The following is a 20,597-nucleotide window of genomic DNA, read 5'->3' as shown; positions in this document are numbered from 1 at the left end:
AGTCGGAGCTAATAAAACCAGGGCATTGGAGCATCCTTTCGGTTGGAGTTGGTAAATTAGGGCATTGGAGTGTTCTTCCAGCTGGAGTTGGTATATCAGTAAGTTGTAGCTTTCTTCAGGTTGGAGCTTGTAAACTAGGGGGTTGGAGCCTCCTTCAGTTGATGCCGAAAATCTTGGAAGTTGGAGCTTCCTATTGATGTAAAATTTGAAGACCTATACTAATAAACTTTTGATGTTTTTTTCTCTAGGAAGGTTTCCAACTAAAAATCTCATGCTAACTGTCTTTGATATTATGCATTGTTGAATGGTGTTGCTAATTGTGTTTTGATTTAACGCTAATGTTAATTAATGCTCTGAAGATTAAAATTAACTAATTGAAGTGAAATATTGATTCACCCCCCTCTCACTATTTCCAACAATGCAAACTTTGTTTTTAGTGTTTAGCTCATTAGAGAGCCTCTTGACAAACTCAACATGGAGGAAATGCATTGTACCCATTTCATAATGGTTTTTTCCATATGAAGGCATCGCTTGAAAGGAGGACAATGCTCTGAAGGAGGCAATGAAGGAGAGAATAGGATGCCATAATAGATGCCTACATTGATGCATCATTATTAGAAAAGGTGATGTAGCAAGAACAGAGCTCAGGTCTTGAGAAAGGGATGCCCGTGTAACAGAGAACTAAGGTTGATGCTATTGGGAGAAGGGCTTGAGGCAGAGGTTAAAATTTGCATCTTAGTAGATGTTGAAATTTGAAATAGTAAATTAAAAATACTCAAAAATAGTAAAGAGGGACAGGTCAACGACTTGGTCATCATTATCTAAAGTCAACTGATAAAGCTGCAAATGAACAATGGACAGTGAAAAGTAAAATCAGCTAAAAGGAATCAACATCAAATGAGCATCAAGGAGTCAATGCCATTGATTGGTCGTCTACATTCATTTGTTGTACGAAGGCATTAGGACCATCATTGTGAGTGTTACTACCTGAGTCAGTCGCTCTGATGAGTAACCAAGACAAACCATCCCTCACACTTATCTTAACATTAAATGCTAAATGACTTGTAAATGTCAAATGGGAGAGATGCACAGGTAAAGGTGTATTATTTTTAGTAATTTACCAAGTCTTTTTTTTTTCTTTTAATTTTTTAATATAATTTTTATTTATTTACTTTAACCTATTTTTTTTATGTTCTTATATATTTTGTAAAAAGGAAGATTTTTCAAAATGCATGTTGCTTTTTGGGAGAGGGTGCCAACAAGGCCCCCTTTTGTGAAATGCATCTCACTTCTTGGGAGGGGGTGCCCACAGGCCCCTTTTGGCAAAATGTATCTCACTTTTCAGCAGGGTGTGCTGACAAGTCCCCCTTTTTGTAAAACACATTCTGCAACTTGCCGAAACTTTTCAAAGTAGTTTGGATAGCAAGTTTTATATTCCTTTATTCATGTGGTCAGTAGTTGGGGTAGAAAGTTAAGGGCACATTTGGTCATTTTTTAAGCATTAGTATGTTTTTCTGGAATTTCATCGTTGCTGAATTCAAACATGAAGTGACTTAGATACTGTCTTTGCTTGTTTTTTTCGCATGCTTGCTTTACTTGCATCCTATGATATTGCTTTATGTTCTTGATTATTTTTTGACAATTATTTGTGGTGATCAATACGATAAAGAAAGGACTCCTATCATTGAAATATTTTGCCAGCTGCACTTAGTATTGTATGTTTAAACTTTAAAGGAAATCATCACCTATTATAAGTCAATATTCAAATCTCCTACTTTGTTGGCATGCATATGTCCTCTATAACATTATACTGTGGTTTTGGTTAATAGGTCACTTTCATGTCTGTATTGAGTCATTTAATAAAGGACTGTATTGTGTCAACTATTTGCTGTGGGCATAGACTAGTGTATATACTATAATCTAATTGGTTTAGTCTCCCTGTGTGCAGCTTGTGTTAGTGCGATCCCTATTGTTGATGACAATGGTTCCTTGCTGGATATATATGCTAGAAGGTAAGGACTTTACATCTTTTGCTGTCTTTCTACCCCAGGGAATAGCTATTGGAAGAAAATCATCATTGATGCTACATGCTGTTTTGTGGAAAGGTCTTAAGCTTATTATAAATGATAGTTGAAAAATACTTTTCTAGTAGAAGAAATGACTAAGATAATTGTGTAGTCAAAGAAGGTAGGGTTATTTTTCTTTGCTTCATAGGTATGTTTTATTTCCTCATTGGATCTCCTTGCTTATGCCCAAATTCCTGTTCCATTTTTGGGTGCTTACATGTTACAGTGACGTTACAGCTCTGGCAAAAGACAAAATGTATGTACGAGTGAGGCTTAATGAATTGACCATTCACAGGGTAATTTACTTATATCTCACTGCAATTTAGACCAAATGACTTGAGAATCTACTTCCATGGATTGTTGTTACTTGTTTGATAAAGTGCTAAAATGTTACAGAACCTATTCAGAATATTTTGAAGTGATGAAGTGTTATAATGCCATATGTTTTTCCTACTGAACTGTCGTCTGATACTAAAATAAACAAACTAAATTTCGGAAAATGTTAAAATCTGGATAAACTGTAGTTGTTATCAGTTAAAGAGATAATTGCCCCATCTTTGCCTGAAATGTCTTATAGAAACCTTTATGTATTGATTTGGTAGTCAGCATCTCCCGGAATCTGAACAGTCAAATAGAGTATGCAAATAGAGTCACCCAGCCTCGTGTATGGTTTTGTGTGATTTACTTTTCACTTGTAATAATCTATTACCTGAAAAAGGGGCTTTAGATGAAAATGGACAAATTTAGCTTTAGTCATCAGTGACAGCGAGGGAATCATTATGTCTGTATATACCTCCATAGAAAACATGCACATGAATCTTCAATGAAATTCTGAAATAGGTTGGAATCGGCAGTCTTGCAGCAAATTTGGGGACACCGATGATTGGACTTATTGTTGTTTTGAATTTGAATAAGATGAAAAACCATTCTTCATCTTACTTAAGTTTTAATTGGTTTCAAAGCACTAAAGATTGCCTTGAGACAATATGCTTTATTGTGTTTCTCTAATAATTTGGTGAAACCGAGTTTATTTTGTTTTGGAGAATTCTGAACAGCTAGTATCCAGTGGCTTTAAGACATGCTTCTTTATTGAATCCTCTTCTTGTTTAGAATTGACTTGTTCTGTATGAGAGTTTCCAAACAGCTGGAAGGCATTGGAATTTAGTATATTTTAATTTTTAATACTTAAGTTGAAATTCAGCTGTCTTTGCAGATTCAAGAAATTTAGGCGTTTTGAAATCATGGTGAACTGTAGTCAAATCTCTTTACAGCAATTACCAGGAAATGTGTCACTCCTGATAACCTAATGCACATAGGTTCAGGTTGTTGGTAAATTGCAGTACATTTTAAATATCCACTGTAATTGTGAATTCTATAATGATGTCATAGTCAGTATGCTTGTCTGGAACTTGGGTACAGATAAAAATTTATATGAACTGAATAATTCTTAGTTGGAAAACTGAAACACTTGTCTGTGGTCACTAGACTTGCTATGCACAAGATTAGAACGCAGCATATTGTCTTATGGTAGTGCGCTTAGTTTTCTTTCAATTGTTTTGAAATTTTTTTATAGACAATTATTTGTTTGCAGTTGTGAAACCCATTACCTCCAATCTCTCGAAGACAACCATTTAAAAGAAATTCCTAGATTGGAAGGGAAATGTTTATTATTACTTTTTTCCCTTTACCTTACTTAACTAGTGCTCACATGGTAATGCCACGTTTTATTGATACAACTATGTTGTTTGAGAATAACCCTCCAATACATAAATGTACTAGCTAATATTTAGGATCTGTTTTAGAGTGTAGATAGTTTATGCTATGTGCTGTCAATAATTTTGAGTATCGTAGCTGTAGGTTTAAGAGAAAGTATAGGGTACTTTCTTAGTGTAGAGATTGGAGTCTTCCAGAAAGACTGTAGTACTGTGTATGTGTATAAATATAAGTATGTGTGAAAAAGGCTGTGTTTAATATTTTTGCATAGCTCTTTCTGGTGTATTACTGCAACTTCTATGCGTCTCTCATTATTAGTTATGGTATCAGAGCTGGTCAGGGTGTGACCTCCTCATGGAAGTGCCCAGGGAAATGAGAGCATGTGAGAGCTGATAACAAGAGTAGATTTCTGTAGGTATTGAGGATAGGTTAGGTTTAGTTGGGAGAATTGGTTGTTAGCGTTGTTGGAAATAGTGAGAGGAGGGTGAATCAATATTTCTTTTCAATTAGTTAATTTTAACTTGACAGAGCATTAATTATCATTACATTAAGTCAAAAGAGAAATTAGTAACACCATTCAACAATGCACAATATTCAAGACAGTACACAAGAGATTTTAGGTGGAAACCCTTTTGGGAGAAAAACCACCGAATGCTTCTTAATATAGGTCTTCAAAATTTAAATTAATAGGAATCTCGAACTTGCAAGATTTTTAGCATCAACTAAAGGAGGCTCCAACCCCTTGGTTTACAGGCTCCAACCTAAAGGAAGCCCCACTCCCTGATTTAGCAGCTCCAACTTGAAGGACGCTCCAAAGCTCTGATTTACCAGCTCCAACTGGAAGGACGCTCCAACGCCCTGATTTACCAGCTCCAACTGGAAGGACGTTCCAACGCGTTTTGTTAGCTCTGACTAAAAGGATGCTCCAGCACCTTGCACAAGCTCCAACCTGCCCTAGCACCACCATGTTGCCTGTTGAAAATATAACTAGTTTCGGTCTTCATAATTGTTGTACTCATTTCAATATGTATCCTATGTAACGAACAAAAGAAGAAAAAGAAAAAGCTATTATTATTAAAGCATGAGTTTCATGCTTCTTATTGATGGTCTTCTAGGTAAAAGCATGTTCTTCATGCTGCGAGGGTTTGTTAGGTCTTAGGATTTATTGTCATGAGTTAAAGGAGTCAACATTATGTTTATAAGACCCTTTTGGGCAAAATGTAATTGGAAAAGGAATTATTTTTGAGTCTAGAAAGTCCTGGAAACTCCAAAAGAGCAAGTCGGCTTTGGCAGTTACAAGTCGGCCTAAAGGAGGGAATTCGACCCCTTGGAAAGGCTATATAAAGGAGCAATTTGACTTGATTTAGCACTGACTCACCAAGAAGTTTGATCTCAAGAGAAAAGTTTCGATCTAGGGCAAGAAGAGGTAAGGAAGAAGGAGTGAAGGTCCAGAAGACAAAGAAAAATCTGTTTTTGGGCTCTCTCTCTCACACCTGCGAAAACTAGGGTTTCTGCAACTACAAAAGAGTTCGAAATTGCAGATCTGATTTGCATTAGGACAAAGTGCAGTCTCTTGTTTCTGGAAGGAAGAATTACCTTATAGTGACCTCATTAACCTTGGATGGAGCTGTCTTGTTGAAGGAAGGTCTCAAGAGGAGGTTGGGTTAGGGTTTCTGCAACAACTTCAAGGGCCGAAGTCACAAGTTGAAGAAGCAATATTGAAGTTAGGAGGTGGAAGTTCTAGTTTGAAGCTGGTTGGTGTTAGATCAAGAAAAGACTTGTAGGAAGGGCTGACTTGGTACTTGGAGTAGGACTTGGTATAGGATTGGGTCTTTGTTGCCCTAGTTGGGAGCCTAATTTTTGTGTCCTTTGTTGTTGTTGTTGTTTCTGTTCTTGATATATGTTTGATGAAAAGATCTAAATAAAGAACTTAAGAAGAATAACAAAGTTCACAAACAAGTATTAAGGTGAAGGAAAATTGTATGATAAGCTGCCACCTTGAATTTTCCAACATGGTATCAGAGCCAAGGTGAACAAGAAGGCATCTAGAAGGATCATCTTGTGGACACAAAGAAGGGTTTGCTTGTCAAGGGGAATCATTTGTGGAAGAAAAGAAGTAGAAGATCTATTGATCTGGAAGGAGGGTTTCTACATTAAAGAAGATCAAGAGTAAATCAAGGGAAAGCTTGAGAAGAAGACTACAAGAATGGTTTTTTTCTTTAAGGGGATTTGAAAGGCATCTTTGAAGGAAGCACTAAAAAGGGTCTTGGTATCATTTATCACTCTTGAATGTTGTTGAAGGAATCCTAGGGAACATTTTTCAGTGACATTATTGAAGTTTCTTCTATGGTCTTGAAGGCATCAAGAAAGGTTGAAGACATCATCAAAGAAGAAGAGAATCTTGGTTTTGAAGTGAGTATCATATTATTACTCTATGTTTGAATCTACTGGTCATATGGGTTCTTTCTGCAAGGAGAGCAATAAGCTCGTTAGAGCATCAAATTACCTATCATGGAAGAAAATGATTGACCTGACACTGATAGAGCATGAGGTAATGGAATATGTAACTGGGGAAATTATTGAACCTAGCGAAGACAAGACTCAAGAACTAGCAAAGTACAAGAAAAGGGAAGTAAGGGCTCAAAGGATCATAGTTGAATCCATCAAGGATCCTCTTGTTCCATTTGTTGCAAATTTGAAAACTTCCAAGGCTATGTATGACAAGCTAGTAAACTTGTACTCTGTAAGTACATCAGGACAAAAGATGTCTTTGCGGAATAAACTATACAAGATGAAGAAATCAAAGGATGAGGACATGACATCCTTTCTAATGAAGATATCTCAATTAAGAGATCACTTGTAGGGGCTTGGAGAAACAATTTCTGATTTGGAAATGACCATCTGTGTATTAAATGCATTGCCACCAGAATGGAGCAGCTTTGCAACAAGCATCTACTCTAAGAAATATTCAACTCCCTTTGATGAGTTATGGGAACAATGCATTTTGGAAGAATCAAGGATCAAGGTAAAAGATGACATTGGATTAGATGAGTAGTCTCAAGCCTTTCTAGCTTGAGTCAAGAAACTGAATAAAGGAAAGTTCGGTAAGTCTAAGAAGAAAGATATGTCCAAGGTTCAATGCTTTAAGTGCAATGTATACGGACACAATAAGAGGGACTGTCCAAGCCAACAAAATGACAAAAGAAAGGAAAGAAGAAAGGCTCACATAGCTGAGGTAGTAGGAGAACTTGAGAAGAAACCGAAGAAGAAGAAGTGAAAGATCTTTACTATTAAAGAAGGCATCTTGTTTTTCAGGTTCTTGGTAAAATTTGTCTTTCCTTTAGGATAGCATGCATTGTTGTTTACTTTAGAAGAGTCTTGATTTTGCATAACATCATAGAGAGAAGCATGTGATAGTAGCATATGTAGAGTCTACTTGGTTAAGTTGCTTTGCAGGAATCGTCTAGACTTCAAGAAGATAGATAGACCATTTTTCATATTGTTCATCCCGGCATTGTTTAACATTATGTTAAAAGTATTCATCTTGCTAATGTGGGCCATTATGATCCTGGAAGAACCATCATTTTGGAAGGTCCCTGGGAGAAGCATTATCACAAGGATAGTATACATTCCATGTAATATGGAAACAATATTGTTAAGGGCATGAAGGAATGCAATGGGTTAGGTTGCAGGTCCATTATGAGACTCATAGCTAGATGATGGAATAAGAGGCATATGAATACATATTGAAAGTGTATCTTGGATAAGATTCATTTAAGTAGAATCTTTTAACATGCTTTGTATGATTATGTGATGTTTTAGATAAAATAAATTGGCTTACTCAAGGATGCATAAAGTAATAAGACTTTCTCTAGATTATGTATATAAAATAATGATTAACATCCAGTATAATCTCTGGAAGAAAAGTTCTAACTTGGTAATCAAGTTCGATCTTTGGGCACTCTGACGCATGAAGAAAGATTCATATGGAGATGGACCATGATGGTGTTGATTGAACGAGGTCATTTGGATGCGGTAAGTCTGATTTTAATTATTGGTTATCTGGTTAACATATTATTTTGGTACCTGGAAGAATGTTGCAGGAATACATGATGAATGTGTAGGCAAAATCAATTGAATGAAATGTATGAAGAATATTGAGAGAAGCTCAATATCTGGTATCTGGCAATTGTGAAGTCAAATGTGCTTATCTTGGGATTGAAAGGTAACAATGCGAGAAGATAACCTGAAGGTCAAAGGAGATCACTTTCATGACGAAGCTATGATCAACTTGAAGTTTAGAAAGGCTCAATACAATGGCTTTGTCTGTGATGTCGAATATGAAAGTGATGAACTTGAAAAATGACCTGGAACTTGTCACAAGGTTGAAGAGTGAAGATGGCTCCATGATACATCGAAAGGAAGTAGGCTAGATACGATGAGATGCAGAGAAAAAGAGGGAGCCAGGTAACTATGAAGAACTGGTAGATGATACTCTTATGAAGACAAGCTAGAAAGCTTGTGAAAGGAAGCCAGTAATCTCCTCTAGGTTTGAGAGGGAGTTATGGAGTCTCCTTAGATAGGAGCAAGGATCTATTCTCTAGAGAGAATAGGGATATCCTCTCTGGTTGATAGGGAGTGATGTTGGACATCACATGTGCATTCTCTTCTTTAGGTAATGAAGAAAGAATGGTGAAGGATTGGATAAACATCTGTGGTTTCCTTGAGGACAAAGAATCCAAGTAAGGAATGATATCGACACTCTTTGAGGATGGGACATGTATCCAAGAAAAGATGGTCGAACAGGAGCAATATTCTTTGAGGACTCGAGGTTGGAGATCCAAGATAAGAATAGTCCTAAAAGTACATACCTTGTGAACATTTGGATGAGGTATGTGCCTTGTAGAGGTAGTGTGATATCACACATAAAGCCTCCTAGCATAATGCTCTTGAATGAAGTAGAGCTTGTCTAGTTAGATCTTAGGGACAATGCTAGTCATAATAATGATGCTTGCAGTTGGCTTATCAATCAGACCCTTCTTATGAGAACTCTTCCATTTGAGAATGATGTTGTACTAGTTGTACAATTATGAATACCTCCCTAGTTAAGAGGGAGTGTTGAAAATGTAACTAGTTTCGGTCTTCATAATTGTTGTACTCATTTCAATATGTATCCCATGTAAGAAACAAGAGAAGAAGGAGAAAAAGTTATTATTATTAAAGCATAGGTTTCATGCTTTTTATTGATGGTCTTCTAGGTAAAAGCATGTTCTTCATGCTTCTATGGTTTGTTAGGTCTTAGGATTTATGGTCATGAGTAAAAGGGGTCAACATCATTTTTATAAGACCCTTTTTGGGAAAAATGTAATTGGAAAAAGAATTAGTTTTGAGTCTAGAAAGCCTTGGAAACTTCAGAAGTACAAGTTGGCCCCAACAGTTTCAAGTCGGCTTAAAGGAGGGAACTGGACCCCTTGGAAAGGCTATATAAAGGAGCAGTTTGACCTCATTTAGCATTCGCTCAACAAGAAGTTCGATCTCAAGAGAAGAGGTTCGATCTAGGGCAAGAAGAGACAAGGAAGAAGGAGCGAAGGATTAGAAGACAAAAGAAATCCAAGAAGACAAAGAAAAATCTGTTTTTGGGCTCTCTCTCTCACACGTACAAAAGCTAGGGTTTTTGCAGCTATAGAAGAGGCTGAAATTGCAGATCCGAGTTGCAGTAGGACAAAGTGCAGTCTCTTGTTGCTGGAAGGAAGAATTACCCTATAGTGACCTCATTGACCTTGGTTGGAGTTGTCTTGTTCAAGGAAGGTCTCAAGAGGAGGTTGGGTTGGGGTTTCTACAACAGATTCAAGGGCCGAAGTCGTAGGTCGAAGAAGTAGTATTGAAGCTGGGAGGTTGAAGTTGCAATTTGAAGTTGGTTGGTCCTAGATCAAGAAAAGACTTGTAGGAAGGGACAACTTGGTACTTGGAGAAGGACTTGGTATAGGATTAGGTCTTTGTTGTCTCATTGTGTTAATTTTAGATAACAATGGTGTGTTCTATGCTTAAAAGCAATTTACTTCATTTTTTCTTATTAGCCCAATATCAATTTCCAGGTTAGAAATCACATTAACATGATAGTAAATGCAGATAGAACATAAATAAAAAGCAAAAGACAAGCCAAAACAAGAGGACACAAGATGTGGCACATGCCAGGGACAAACCCCAATGTGGCGAAACCCTTTGATCAATTCTTCTTATTATTCTTCAAAAGTTCAGCAGAGAGAGTACAATATACAAAATTCACTTGCCCAATCATAATCAAATCTGTCCAGTCAAATTGCAGTCAAAAGGATGCCCTAACCAGAAAGTCGACGTTGGTCAACTTAGTAGAAATCTTCCTCCAAACCAGCTCAGGCAAGCCCAGTCAACTCGACCTTCAAGGATAGTCCGAATAAGCCCAAAACAATCTTGAAAATATTAGTCAAACTTGGTCAACATAGAGTCAAACCTGCGGTCAAAGTTGCTGCAATCAACGCTGGTCAAACAACACTGAAAATATCAATTTTTATGCCAAAGAATGTGGCCTGCCCAAATAGAAATAATCCCACAAAAATCGTAGTAAAAAAAGGTAAATGTTGCCCGTTCAACACTGGTCAAACTTCCTGCAACTTGGTCAATGTTGGAAATAGAAAATCACAGTCAAACTTTGCACATGTGGAGGAGAAGAAGGCTGCCCTGAATTTGTACGACCCATTCAGATGAGGAGAGAGAGATATATGTGAGAATGAATGATGTCCAAATGAGGTATTTGCATCTTCTATTTATATGCAACGTTGAGGATGAAAATACATGTCTTTTGGGCTTCTGAGCCTCCATTAGTTTGCTGGCTGACCTTGACAATTTGTTCATAAACGTTATAAATTCATAATTCCATTTGGACATGTCAGAATGAGATGATCCTTAGATCAATCCTAGACCTCTTGGAAAGAGGAATCCAATAAAAATATCAGCTTCATCCTATGAGTTGTCCAAGGTGGAGTTTGGCCCTAGTTGTCAAATTTAACACTTCCTCTCAACTAGGATGCCAAATCATCTATCAGTCTATACCATCTCTGACATCGAGAGGTGTCATACCACTCTCCACTAACCTAGAGTTAGTCTCCAATAATTGAGAGTGTATCATAACACTCTCCACTGACCCAAAGTTAGTCTCCAATAATTGAGAGTGTATCATAACACTCTCCACTGACCCGAAGTCAGTCTTCATTGATTCGAAATCAATATCAAACATCCTTGCATAGGGAGTACGGTAGTACATGATGCATCCATCGATAGTACTATGGTCCCTATCCTCATTTCCCTACTCATTGGCTAGATGAGGGGTACTTTCCATGAGTCCTAGACTGCATGGGTAGGATGTATTAGTAGGAGAAAGTGAATCCACTCATCTTGCTCATATGCCATAGGAGAAGGTGAACCACTCATCTTATGCATATCTCAACCATCATGGGATATCGCAGGGGAAGGTGAACCAATCACCCTGTACGTCGTGGACCACTAGGGGAAGGTGAACCACTTACCCTATGGTCGCTCATTTCTCCAAGAAGTACCCCAAGCCCCCCGGAGCTCCCAGAGCTCACTCTCCAAATCAAACAAGACCCTCATAAGAGGGTCTCTCCATGACTCCAAGTCGTTCATGGAAGGTTAAGAATTTGACTTTCCCCAGGGGCTTCGTAAGGATATCTGCGACCTGATCATCAGTCCCAATGTGATGGAGCCTTATTGCTCCCCGTTGTACCATATCCCAGATAAAGTGGTACCTGATATCAATATGCTTGGAGCGGTCATGAAACACGAGATTCTCAGAAAGACGAATCCCACTTTGGTTGTCGCAGAAGATCACAGTGGTATCCAACACATTTCCAGACATCTCACTAAAGAGATTCCTCAACCAACCAACTTCATAGGAGGCCATACTAGCAGCAATATATTCGGCCTCGGCAGTGCTCAAAACAACGGATTTTTGTGTCCTGCTCATCTGGGACATCGAAGCAGAACCTAGAGAGAAGCAACATCCAAATGTGGTCTTATGATCCACTACACTACCAGCCCAGTCAACATCAGAATAACCATGGAGCCTCACATTCCCGGCAGTGTATCTCAGTTCATAGGTGATTGTGCCCCGAAGATATCTCAAAATATTCTTGGTAGCAATCCAATGTATGTGATGAGGCTCGACCATAAACTGACTCAATGTATTCACTGCAAAGCATATGTCTGGACGAGAGTTCACCAAGAACATTAGGGCCCCCATTAGTTGACGATATTCAGAAGGATTTCCCAAATTGGGCCCAACAACACTTCCGCATAACTTGTTGAAGTTAAGTTCCATCAGAGTAGTCACAGACTTGCAGTCCACCATCCCGAATCTTTCAAGTAGCTTCACAATGTATTTTCCTTGAGAAAGAAATATCTCACCTGGCTTTTGCTAAACCTCCAACCCTAGGAAATAATGCATCAGTCCTAGGTCCTCCATCTCGAATTGGGAAGCCAACTCCCTTTTACATTGATGAATGAGAGGGTCTACACCTGTCAAAAAGAGATCGTCCACATAAAGTACCAAGATGAGAGGTCTATCATTCTCAAGCTTAAAGTAAAGGTTCAATTCCACTTCACTTCTTGGAAATCCCAGCTTTACTAGATAGTTGTCGATCCTCTCATACCAAGCTTAGGCATCTTGCTTCAACCCATAAAGGGCTTTCTTCGACTTGCATACATTTGTCTGACGATCTTGAACTTCGAACCCCTCTGGTTGTTCTACATAGACATCCTGCTTAATTGAACCATGCAAGAAGGCGGTTTTGACATCCATCTGGTGTAGGTTCCATCCTTGCGAGGCAACAAGGGCTATAATCGAACGGATGGTGGTATATCGGACAACTGGTGCACATATTTCATCATAGTCCACACCTTCCTTTTGAGAGAAGCCTCGAGCAACAAATCTGGCCTTGAACTTTTCAACACTTTCATCAACTCCATGCTTGATCTTGTAGAGTCATTTCAAGGTGACAATGGATTTTTCCTTGGGTCTAGGGACCACATCCCAGACATCATTCTTCATAATCGACTCATACTCTTCATTCATAGAATCCTTCCAAACTTGGTGCTTCACAGCTTTTTCGAATGTGCAAGGCTCAGATTGAACAATGGTGCTCATGGCAGTTAAGTACCCTTGGTACGTATTCAACTTCTTTTTTTCACGAAATGTCCCCCTTGGTGCAATATCATTCTCGGTATTGTCGAGAGTTTCCCTAAGCTATGAGGGTCTCCTTTTTGAGGAGGAGGGATAATGAGGAGGTGGATCAATGGGGTCCATTGGTCCTTCAACATCGGGCATTGGTTCATCCTGCAGTTCTCCCTGCTTTCTTGTATTTGCTTCTTTGTCCTTCCTTGGAATAGTAAGGTTACTAATCTTTTCGACAGCAGCATCTTCATCGAAAGTGACATCATGACTTATCTCCTCTTCTCTTTGACTAGGCACATAGATTCTATATGCCTTAGAAGTTTCACTGTAGCCTACAAATGTTCCTTTCTTCCCAGATGCATCCAATTTGCTTCTCTTTTCTTTCGACACATGCAAATACATAAGGCTACCAAAAATTCTAAAATGAGAAACACCAGGTTTCTTACCAGTGAAAACTTCTTCGGGAGTTTTGGAGTCCAACGCTTGATGAGGGCATCTATTTAGTATTTTTAACGTACACAATAGTGTTGCCAACTTCCACCCATAAGAACTTCGGAAGGCTTTGATCATGAAGCGTGGCATGAGTGGCTTCTATAATGGAACGATTCTTTCTTTTAGCAACTCCTTTTTGCTCGGGAGTATATGCAGTAACAGTCTCCCTCTTTATGCAAGCTTCTCTACAATAGTCATTGAACTCATTTGATTCATATTCAGTTCCATTATCTGTCCTCAATATTTTGATCTTCTTCCCCGTTTGATTTTCAACCAAGGCTTTGAAAGAAGGGAACCATGCGAGTACTTTGTCCTTCTTCCTCAATAAATATATCCAAGTTTTGCGAGAGAAGTCATCCACAAAGATAGCATAATATAAATATCCTCCCAAGGATGTCACGCGCATCATATCAGATAGATTAGAATGAACCAATTGCTAAATGTCGGTAGTCTTGCTATCACTTGAGGGGAATGGTCCCCTTGTATGTTTTCCTTCAGCGCATCCTTGGCAAACACCTTCATGTTCTACTTTAAATTCGGGCATACATGTCACCATCGTCCTCACATGTGATAGAGGCTTATAATGTAGATGAGCAAACCTCTAGTGCCATAATTCAAATTGAAGAGATGTGTCACAACACATAGCTCCCAATGGGCTTCCTCCAACTTGATATAGGCTATCAACTTTGAATCCAAGAATAAATGTTTCTTTGAAATTTCTTTTCCAAACACATACCTTTCCATTAATGAATGCCACCTTGAATCCTTTGTCTTCCATCGCCGAGATAGATACCAGGTTCTTCTTTAGATCAGGTACATATAGAACTTCTTATAGATGAGTGGTGTTACCTTGATTCAATTGAAGAGTAACATTCCCAACTCCCTTCACGGGATAGGTGGCATTGTCCCAAGAATGATTTCCAAATTTGTATCCTTTTCTATCAGATTTGAAAGCGCTTCCTTATATCCAATAAAGTGCCTTGAGGGACCACTATCAATCAACCAATTTCCCAAGGTATCTGATGGAGAGGCAGTAGAGAGGGCAAATATAAGATAAAATTCTTTTTGATTGTTATCTACGACATTAGATTCATCATACCCGGAGTTTCTTGATCTTTTGGGAGGTCGACCATTTCCATGTTGAGTAGCATGAGCATTCCTTTTTCCTTTGTTGTTGAATCTGCCTTTCCTTTGATTGTTGTTGCCCCTGAAATTTTTGTGCTTGTTGTTGTCATCATCCTGAGGTGTATCCCTTCTATTAGGACAGTCCCTAGCATAGTGGCCAAACCTATTACAAATGAAGCATCTTCCGTTCCTTCCATCTTTGAATCCCGATTTTCCTTGATATTGCTTCTTTGAACCTGCGTTGTTCTTCTTTTTAGCATGAGTGGAGAATGCAGTAGGTTCGTTCCTATTTGAAGGCAGGTGTCTCTCCATCATCCTTGTTTCTTCTTGAGTACATCTAGTCAACAATTCATCAAAACTTGGAATCCTGTCATTGTTGAGGATAGTGTTGTTGAACACATGCCATGAGGGAGACCTTCAGGGGCAATGAGAGTGAGCTCCCTATCAGCAATAACTTCTCTAATTGAAAGAAGATCATTTTTGATCTCGTATCCTCATGAAGTAGAATTGGATATCTTCACTTCTTCCCTTCTTTATGTCCTTCAACTTGTTTTTGAGAAAGAGGACTTGGTTTGCATTGCTAATTTTGAATGCCAACCAACCTGTCATACATCTCACTTAGATGTGTTGAAATCGGAGATGTATGTAACCAAATGCTTGTTAATAGAATCTCTGATGATCTTCTTAGGTTTGACTTCATCTTTCTTGTACTTTGTCGTAGCTGCAACTGATGTATTTGAAGGAGGTTCAGTAATATTTCCCTACACATAGTCCATAACATTCTACTCTTCCAAAGTCAAATCAAGAGACATCTTCCATGCATGCTAATCAAACTTATCATTGAGCTTGTCATCAGGATTGAAGTAAGATGCAGAGGCCATTGAATCTTATCCTTGTCCAACAAATCTCAATATTTCTCTTCTCAATGATTGCTCTTTTCACTCTTGCTTGGGTTTTGTATTCACCTCAGCTCCGATACCATGTTAATTTTAGATAACAATGGTATGTTCTTATGCTTAAGAGCAATTAACTTCAATTTTTCTTACTGGCCCAATATCAATTTCTAGATTAACAATCATATTAACATGATAGTAATGAAGATAGAACATAAATAAAAAGAAGAAGACAAGCCAAGACAAGAGGACATGAGATGTGGCGCATGCCAGGGACAAACCCCAATGTGGGGAAACCCTTTGATCAATTCTTCCTATTATTCTTCAAAAATTCAGCAGAGAGAGAGTATGTTATGTCGCCATTTTTATCCTTCTTCATAGTGCAGCCAGGGTGGATTTCCAGGGTAGGAGATGGCTAGGTTAGTGGAGCAAGTTTATGTCATTAGGGGTTCCGATGGAGTTTTGCAGAATTTTTATGGGATTTGATGGCATTTGCTTGGCATATTCCATCATTCGCATAATTTGCCTTTCGTTCTGTCTCATTCTGACAACTTTAAGAAATCAACATTATTATTGGGCATAACTTAATTACTTATGCTCGAGGTGGCATTCCGAGGAGATTAATTGGTGGAACACCTCAGTGTAATAGCTCGTTGGAACCAGAACGAGAAGATCTACAAGATGGGATGGTTAGATATGAGTTTCAATGACATGAGGAGACATGGTGGCCAATTTACCATTTTCCCACATTAAAAGACTATTTTAATTGAAATAAAAGAGGGAAAAGTGCTCCATGATTAAAATAATAAAAAATTAGAAGGTTCTAGAGGAGTCCATCAAATCTATAAAAGAGGAGGAGACCATTGGAGGACATCTTGGTTTTGATATTGTTTCTTTTATGTGAAATTGGGAACATGGTTCTCTACTCCATTGGTAGCCCCAGGACGAAAACCCTCGGGTGATTTAGAGAGATTGGGCGAGCACCCATCTCCCCTTGGTCGATTTATTCATAATCCACAGGTGTAGAGATTGTTTTTTTGTTTTAGTTTGGAGACCGGAGGTTCCCAAATATTGTATTGGCATCTATCTATATATAATAAAGCTGGATTTTGATTGCTTCATTTCTCATTGTTTCTTGTTTTGTGATCTTTTAATGAGATTTTGTGCAATTTATAGATTTATGGTTCTAGTTTTACAGGGCAATCTTTTGGAAAATGCATGATAGTTTATTATGAAGTTCCTGTTCCAAAATTAATTGGTTTGGGACATTACAGAGTACAATATACAAAATTCACTTACCCAATCATAGTGAAAATTGTCCAGTCAAACTGCAGTCAAAAGGATGCCCTAACTAGAATGTCAACGCTAGTCAACTTAGCAGAAATCTTCCTCCAAACCAGCTTGGTCAAACCCAGTCAACTCGGCCTCCAAGGATAGTTTGAATCAGCCCAAAATAGTCTCGAAAATATCAGTCAAACTTGGTCAACACAAAGTCAAACATGTGGTCAAACTTGCTGTAGTCAATGCTGGTCAAACAACATAGAAATCTCCGTTTCTGTGCCAAAAAATGTGGCCTGCCCAAACAGAAATAATCCCACAAAAATTGCAGTCAAACAAGGTCAAGACTCAACACTGCCCGGTCAACACTAGTCAAACTTCCTACAACTTGGTCAATGTTGGAAACAAAAAATCACAGTCAAACTCTATACGTGTGGAGAAGAAGGCTGCCTTGAAGTTGTACGATCCAATCAGATGAGAAGAGAGAGATATGTGTGAGAATGAATGATGTCCAAATGAGGTAGATGCACCTTCTATTTATATGCAATGTTGAGGATGAAAATACAAGTATTTTGGGCTTTTGAGCCTACATCAGTTTGGTGGCCGACCTTGACAATTTTTCCATAAACGAAATAAATTCATAATTCCATTTGTACATGTGAGAATGAGATGATCTCTATATCAATCCTACACCTCTCGGAAAGAGGAATCCAATAAAAATATTAGCTTCATCATATGAGCTGTCCAAGGTGGAGTTTGGCCCTAGTTGCCAAATTTAACACATTGGAAGCAAATTTTACAGGGTTTTCCCCTTGGAGGGGTTTTGCCCTGGTTGAGAGCCTAATTTCTGTGTCCTCTATTGTTCTTGCTTTTGTTCTTGATATTTGTTTGATGAAAAGATCTAAATAAAGAACTTAAGAAGAATAACAAAGTTCACAAACAAGTATTAAGGTGAAGGGAAATTGTATAATAAGATGCCAACTTGAATTTTATAACATCGCCCTGAAGTGTTCTCAGGCTCCAACTTGAAGGAGACCCCAATCTCTTGTCTTGCATCACCTTGCCATCCTGCTCGGCAAGCCACCATCTGCCTTGAAGGCTCCAACTTTCAATTCACCACAATGGACCGCGTTTTCATCTCATTTTCAAACTGGATCCACCAGTGCTAAAAAATAATACAAAAACGAACAATGGTACAATCTCCTTAATCAAATCTGCTTTTGTGCATCAAACCCTAACTTCATAAACTTTAGTTAACCTCTGCTGAAGCTGCATCAATCTATCATCAAACATCCAACCATCTAACCTTGGTTCAACAAGCAATTTAGAAGCATTGAAAACCCTGACACTCATCAGCTGCCGACACGGGCTCGTGACACTACTCAACCATTTCTATCTAACCTTAACAAGATTTTGAAATTCATACTTCTCATGCATATCTTGCAATCAACATATAATTTGGCTTATAACTCTGCGATGCAAATCCTAGCATGTCAATCGATCTTTATGTTCATTAATCCATCAACATGATATGCCTTTCCGCTCACAAACCCTAGGTCATAAAACATTAATATAGTAGCAACAATCATCAACTAATTCTTGCTCGACGAACCTTCATACTGTCAACCTTAGCAATTATGCTCAACATACTCTAGCAACATGCTATAACTCGGATCAATACATCTCTAACAATTTATCTAGTAGCATACACTGACTCCCAAATCATGCATCAAATAGCAAAATTAGCTATACATGTACCAACTTACCAACCACTCTCTCTACTTGTACAAACAACACTAGACCTCTACTCATTATATATATCAAAATAACCAATCTGCTCAACCAATCGAATCAACACAACTCTCCCCATCAAGCCCTCTGCATACACCATGTGACTTAGGCTATGTCACAAGGTTCGTTAAACTTTAACCTTGAGTTTCGAATTTTGGCAAACCTTAAAAACATTTTGAGGTTCGACGAACCTCATTGAACCTCCTAACCATTGACCAAGTCCATAGATCAAAATTCAAAACCTCATGTCACAACCCAAGCTTGTAATTTATCCTTGTAGTTCCCATGTCCATGATAACATTTTTGATATTTACTGATGTTGATTTCTTACTATTTTATCCTATAATTCATTTGATATATATATATATATATATATATATATATATAGACGAGCTTAATGGCGAACCTCATCACAAAATTCAAACTCAAATCGAACATAATCATTTTCGAACTCGAACTCGAACCCGACCCATGTGACATTGGACTTGGGTAGATCTAACAAACTCAAAGTGGCATCATACAAATCAAACTCAACTCACAACAATCATGTTTTCAACAACACTCTCTGCTCATATTGTGAAATTCTAATGGCAATGTATTCACACAAGAACATCAAATCAAATGAACTTCTCTTGCTATAGCAGTTTGATCTAATATTTCGCCATCATCCTCAACATCCAAATTCTGAAGCAATACATATTCCATAGGCACTATATACTTGGCCATTCACAGCTACTGTGAAGGATTATTGGTACCACAAGATCACCCTCGCTCCACTAATCTTAATACCATCATACTGGATCACTTTAATCATCCCTCAACAATCATGCTTTCAACCACACTCTTTGTTCATATTGTCAAATTCTAATGGCAATGTATTCACACAAGGATATCAAATAGTTGGTTGCTCTAGCAGTTTGATCTAATATTTCGCCATCATCCTCAACATCCAAATTCTGAAGCAATACATATTCCATAGGCACTATATACTTGGCCATTCACACATTGTTGCTACTGTCAAGGATTATTGGTACCACACGATCACCCTCGCTCGACTAATCTTAATACCATCATACTGGATCACTTTAATCATCCCTCAGCAGTCATGCTTTCAACCACACTCTTTGTTCATATTGTCATATTCTAATGGCAATGCATTCACACAAGGATATCAAATAGTTGGTTGCTCTAGCAGTTTGATCTAATATATCACCATCATCCTCAACATCCAAATTCTGAAGCAATTGCATATACCATAGGCACTATACACTTGGCCATTCACACATGGTTGCTATTGTGAAGGATTACTTGTACCACAAGATCACCCTCGCTCCACTAATCAGAATACCATCTTACTGAATCACTTTAATCATCCCTCAAACTTGTGCTAATATGCCTCTAGATTTTCCACTGGAATGACTCTTGTTCAAGGATGAAGAGGCTTCATGACCCACGCAAAAAAAATATGGCTTCATATGAATCTCAGGGCCTAGCCACAAATAAAAGCCTCACGTTGTCATGAATTTCAACAGGGAACCAAGCCTGGAAACTTCAATGAATATGTGAAAATTTCATCTATTGCAACAACTGGAAATTATTCCTCTAATTGTTAATTTAATTTAAGAATTTGTTTTCCAACACAAACAACGAATAATTCTCTACTGCAATTTTCACAAATAAACGACGGAAGAAAAATAGCACTGGAAACTGAGAAAATCTAGCACACACACAACAAAATTGACAGAATTATTTTTGGACAATTGTCCACGGAAAAACCCAACATGGGAAAACCAGTGCAGTAGATGAGGGTTTTATTATTATGGAATAGTGAATTATGAGTACAATCTATGGATACCCAACTGACAATCCAATGAACATGAAAATCTGGGCAAAATTATGTAAGGGAATTACCCTTCTTCCACAAGCAACTCCGGCATAACTTTCCTTCAGAAAACTCGTCCTCCTGGACCCTCTGCGTCAGCCTCTGCGCAATGCTTGCATAGGCCCTATGAC

The 20,597-nt window shown here is 38.2% G+C and overlaps 1 protein-coding gene across 3 annotated transcripts in view; it reads left to right on the top strand.

Moving 5' to 3' along the window:
- The window catches only part of LOC149151952 (sucrose nonfermenting 4-like protein), a 472,173-nt gene that overhangs the window by 363,723 nt on the left and 87,853 nt on the right, over positions 1 to 20,597 (top strand). For 2 of the 3 annotated variants that reach the window (XM_089444376.1, XM_089444378.1), the window contains 2 exons: positions 1,949 to 2,012; positions 2,293 to 2,362. The exons of the other annotated variant lie outside the window; for it this stretch is intronic. In XM_089444376.1, the coding sequence (XP_089300502.1) occupies positions 1,949 to 2,012; positions 2,293 to 2,362 (134 nt within the window). The remainder of the gene's footprint in view (positions 1 to 1,948; positions 2,013 to 2,292; positions 2,363 to 20,597) is intronic. 3 annotated transcript variants of the gene reach the window in all.

Source organism: Pinus tabuliformis, chromosome 9 (assembly GCF_031772625.1).
Source record: "Pinus tabuliformis cultivar Carrire ecotype Pingquan chromosome 9, CPIR1, whole genome shotgun sequence".
NCBI lineage: Eukaryota > Viridiplantae > Streptophyta > Pinopsida > Pinales > Pinaceae > Pinus > Pinus tabuliformis.
This window is presented reverse-complemented; position numbering and strand designations above follow the sequence as displayed.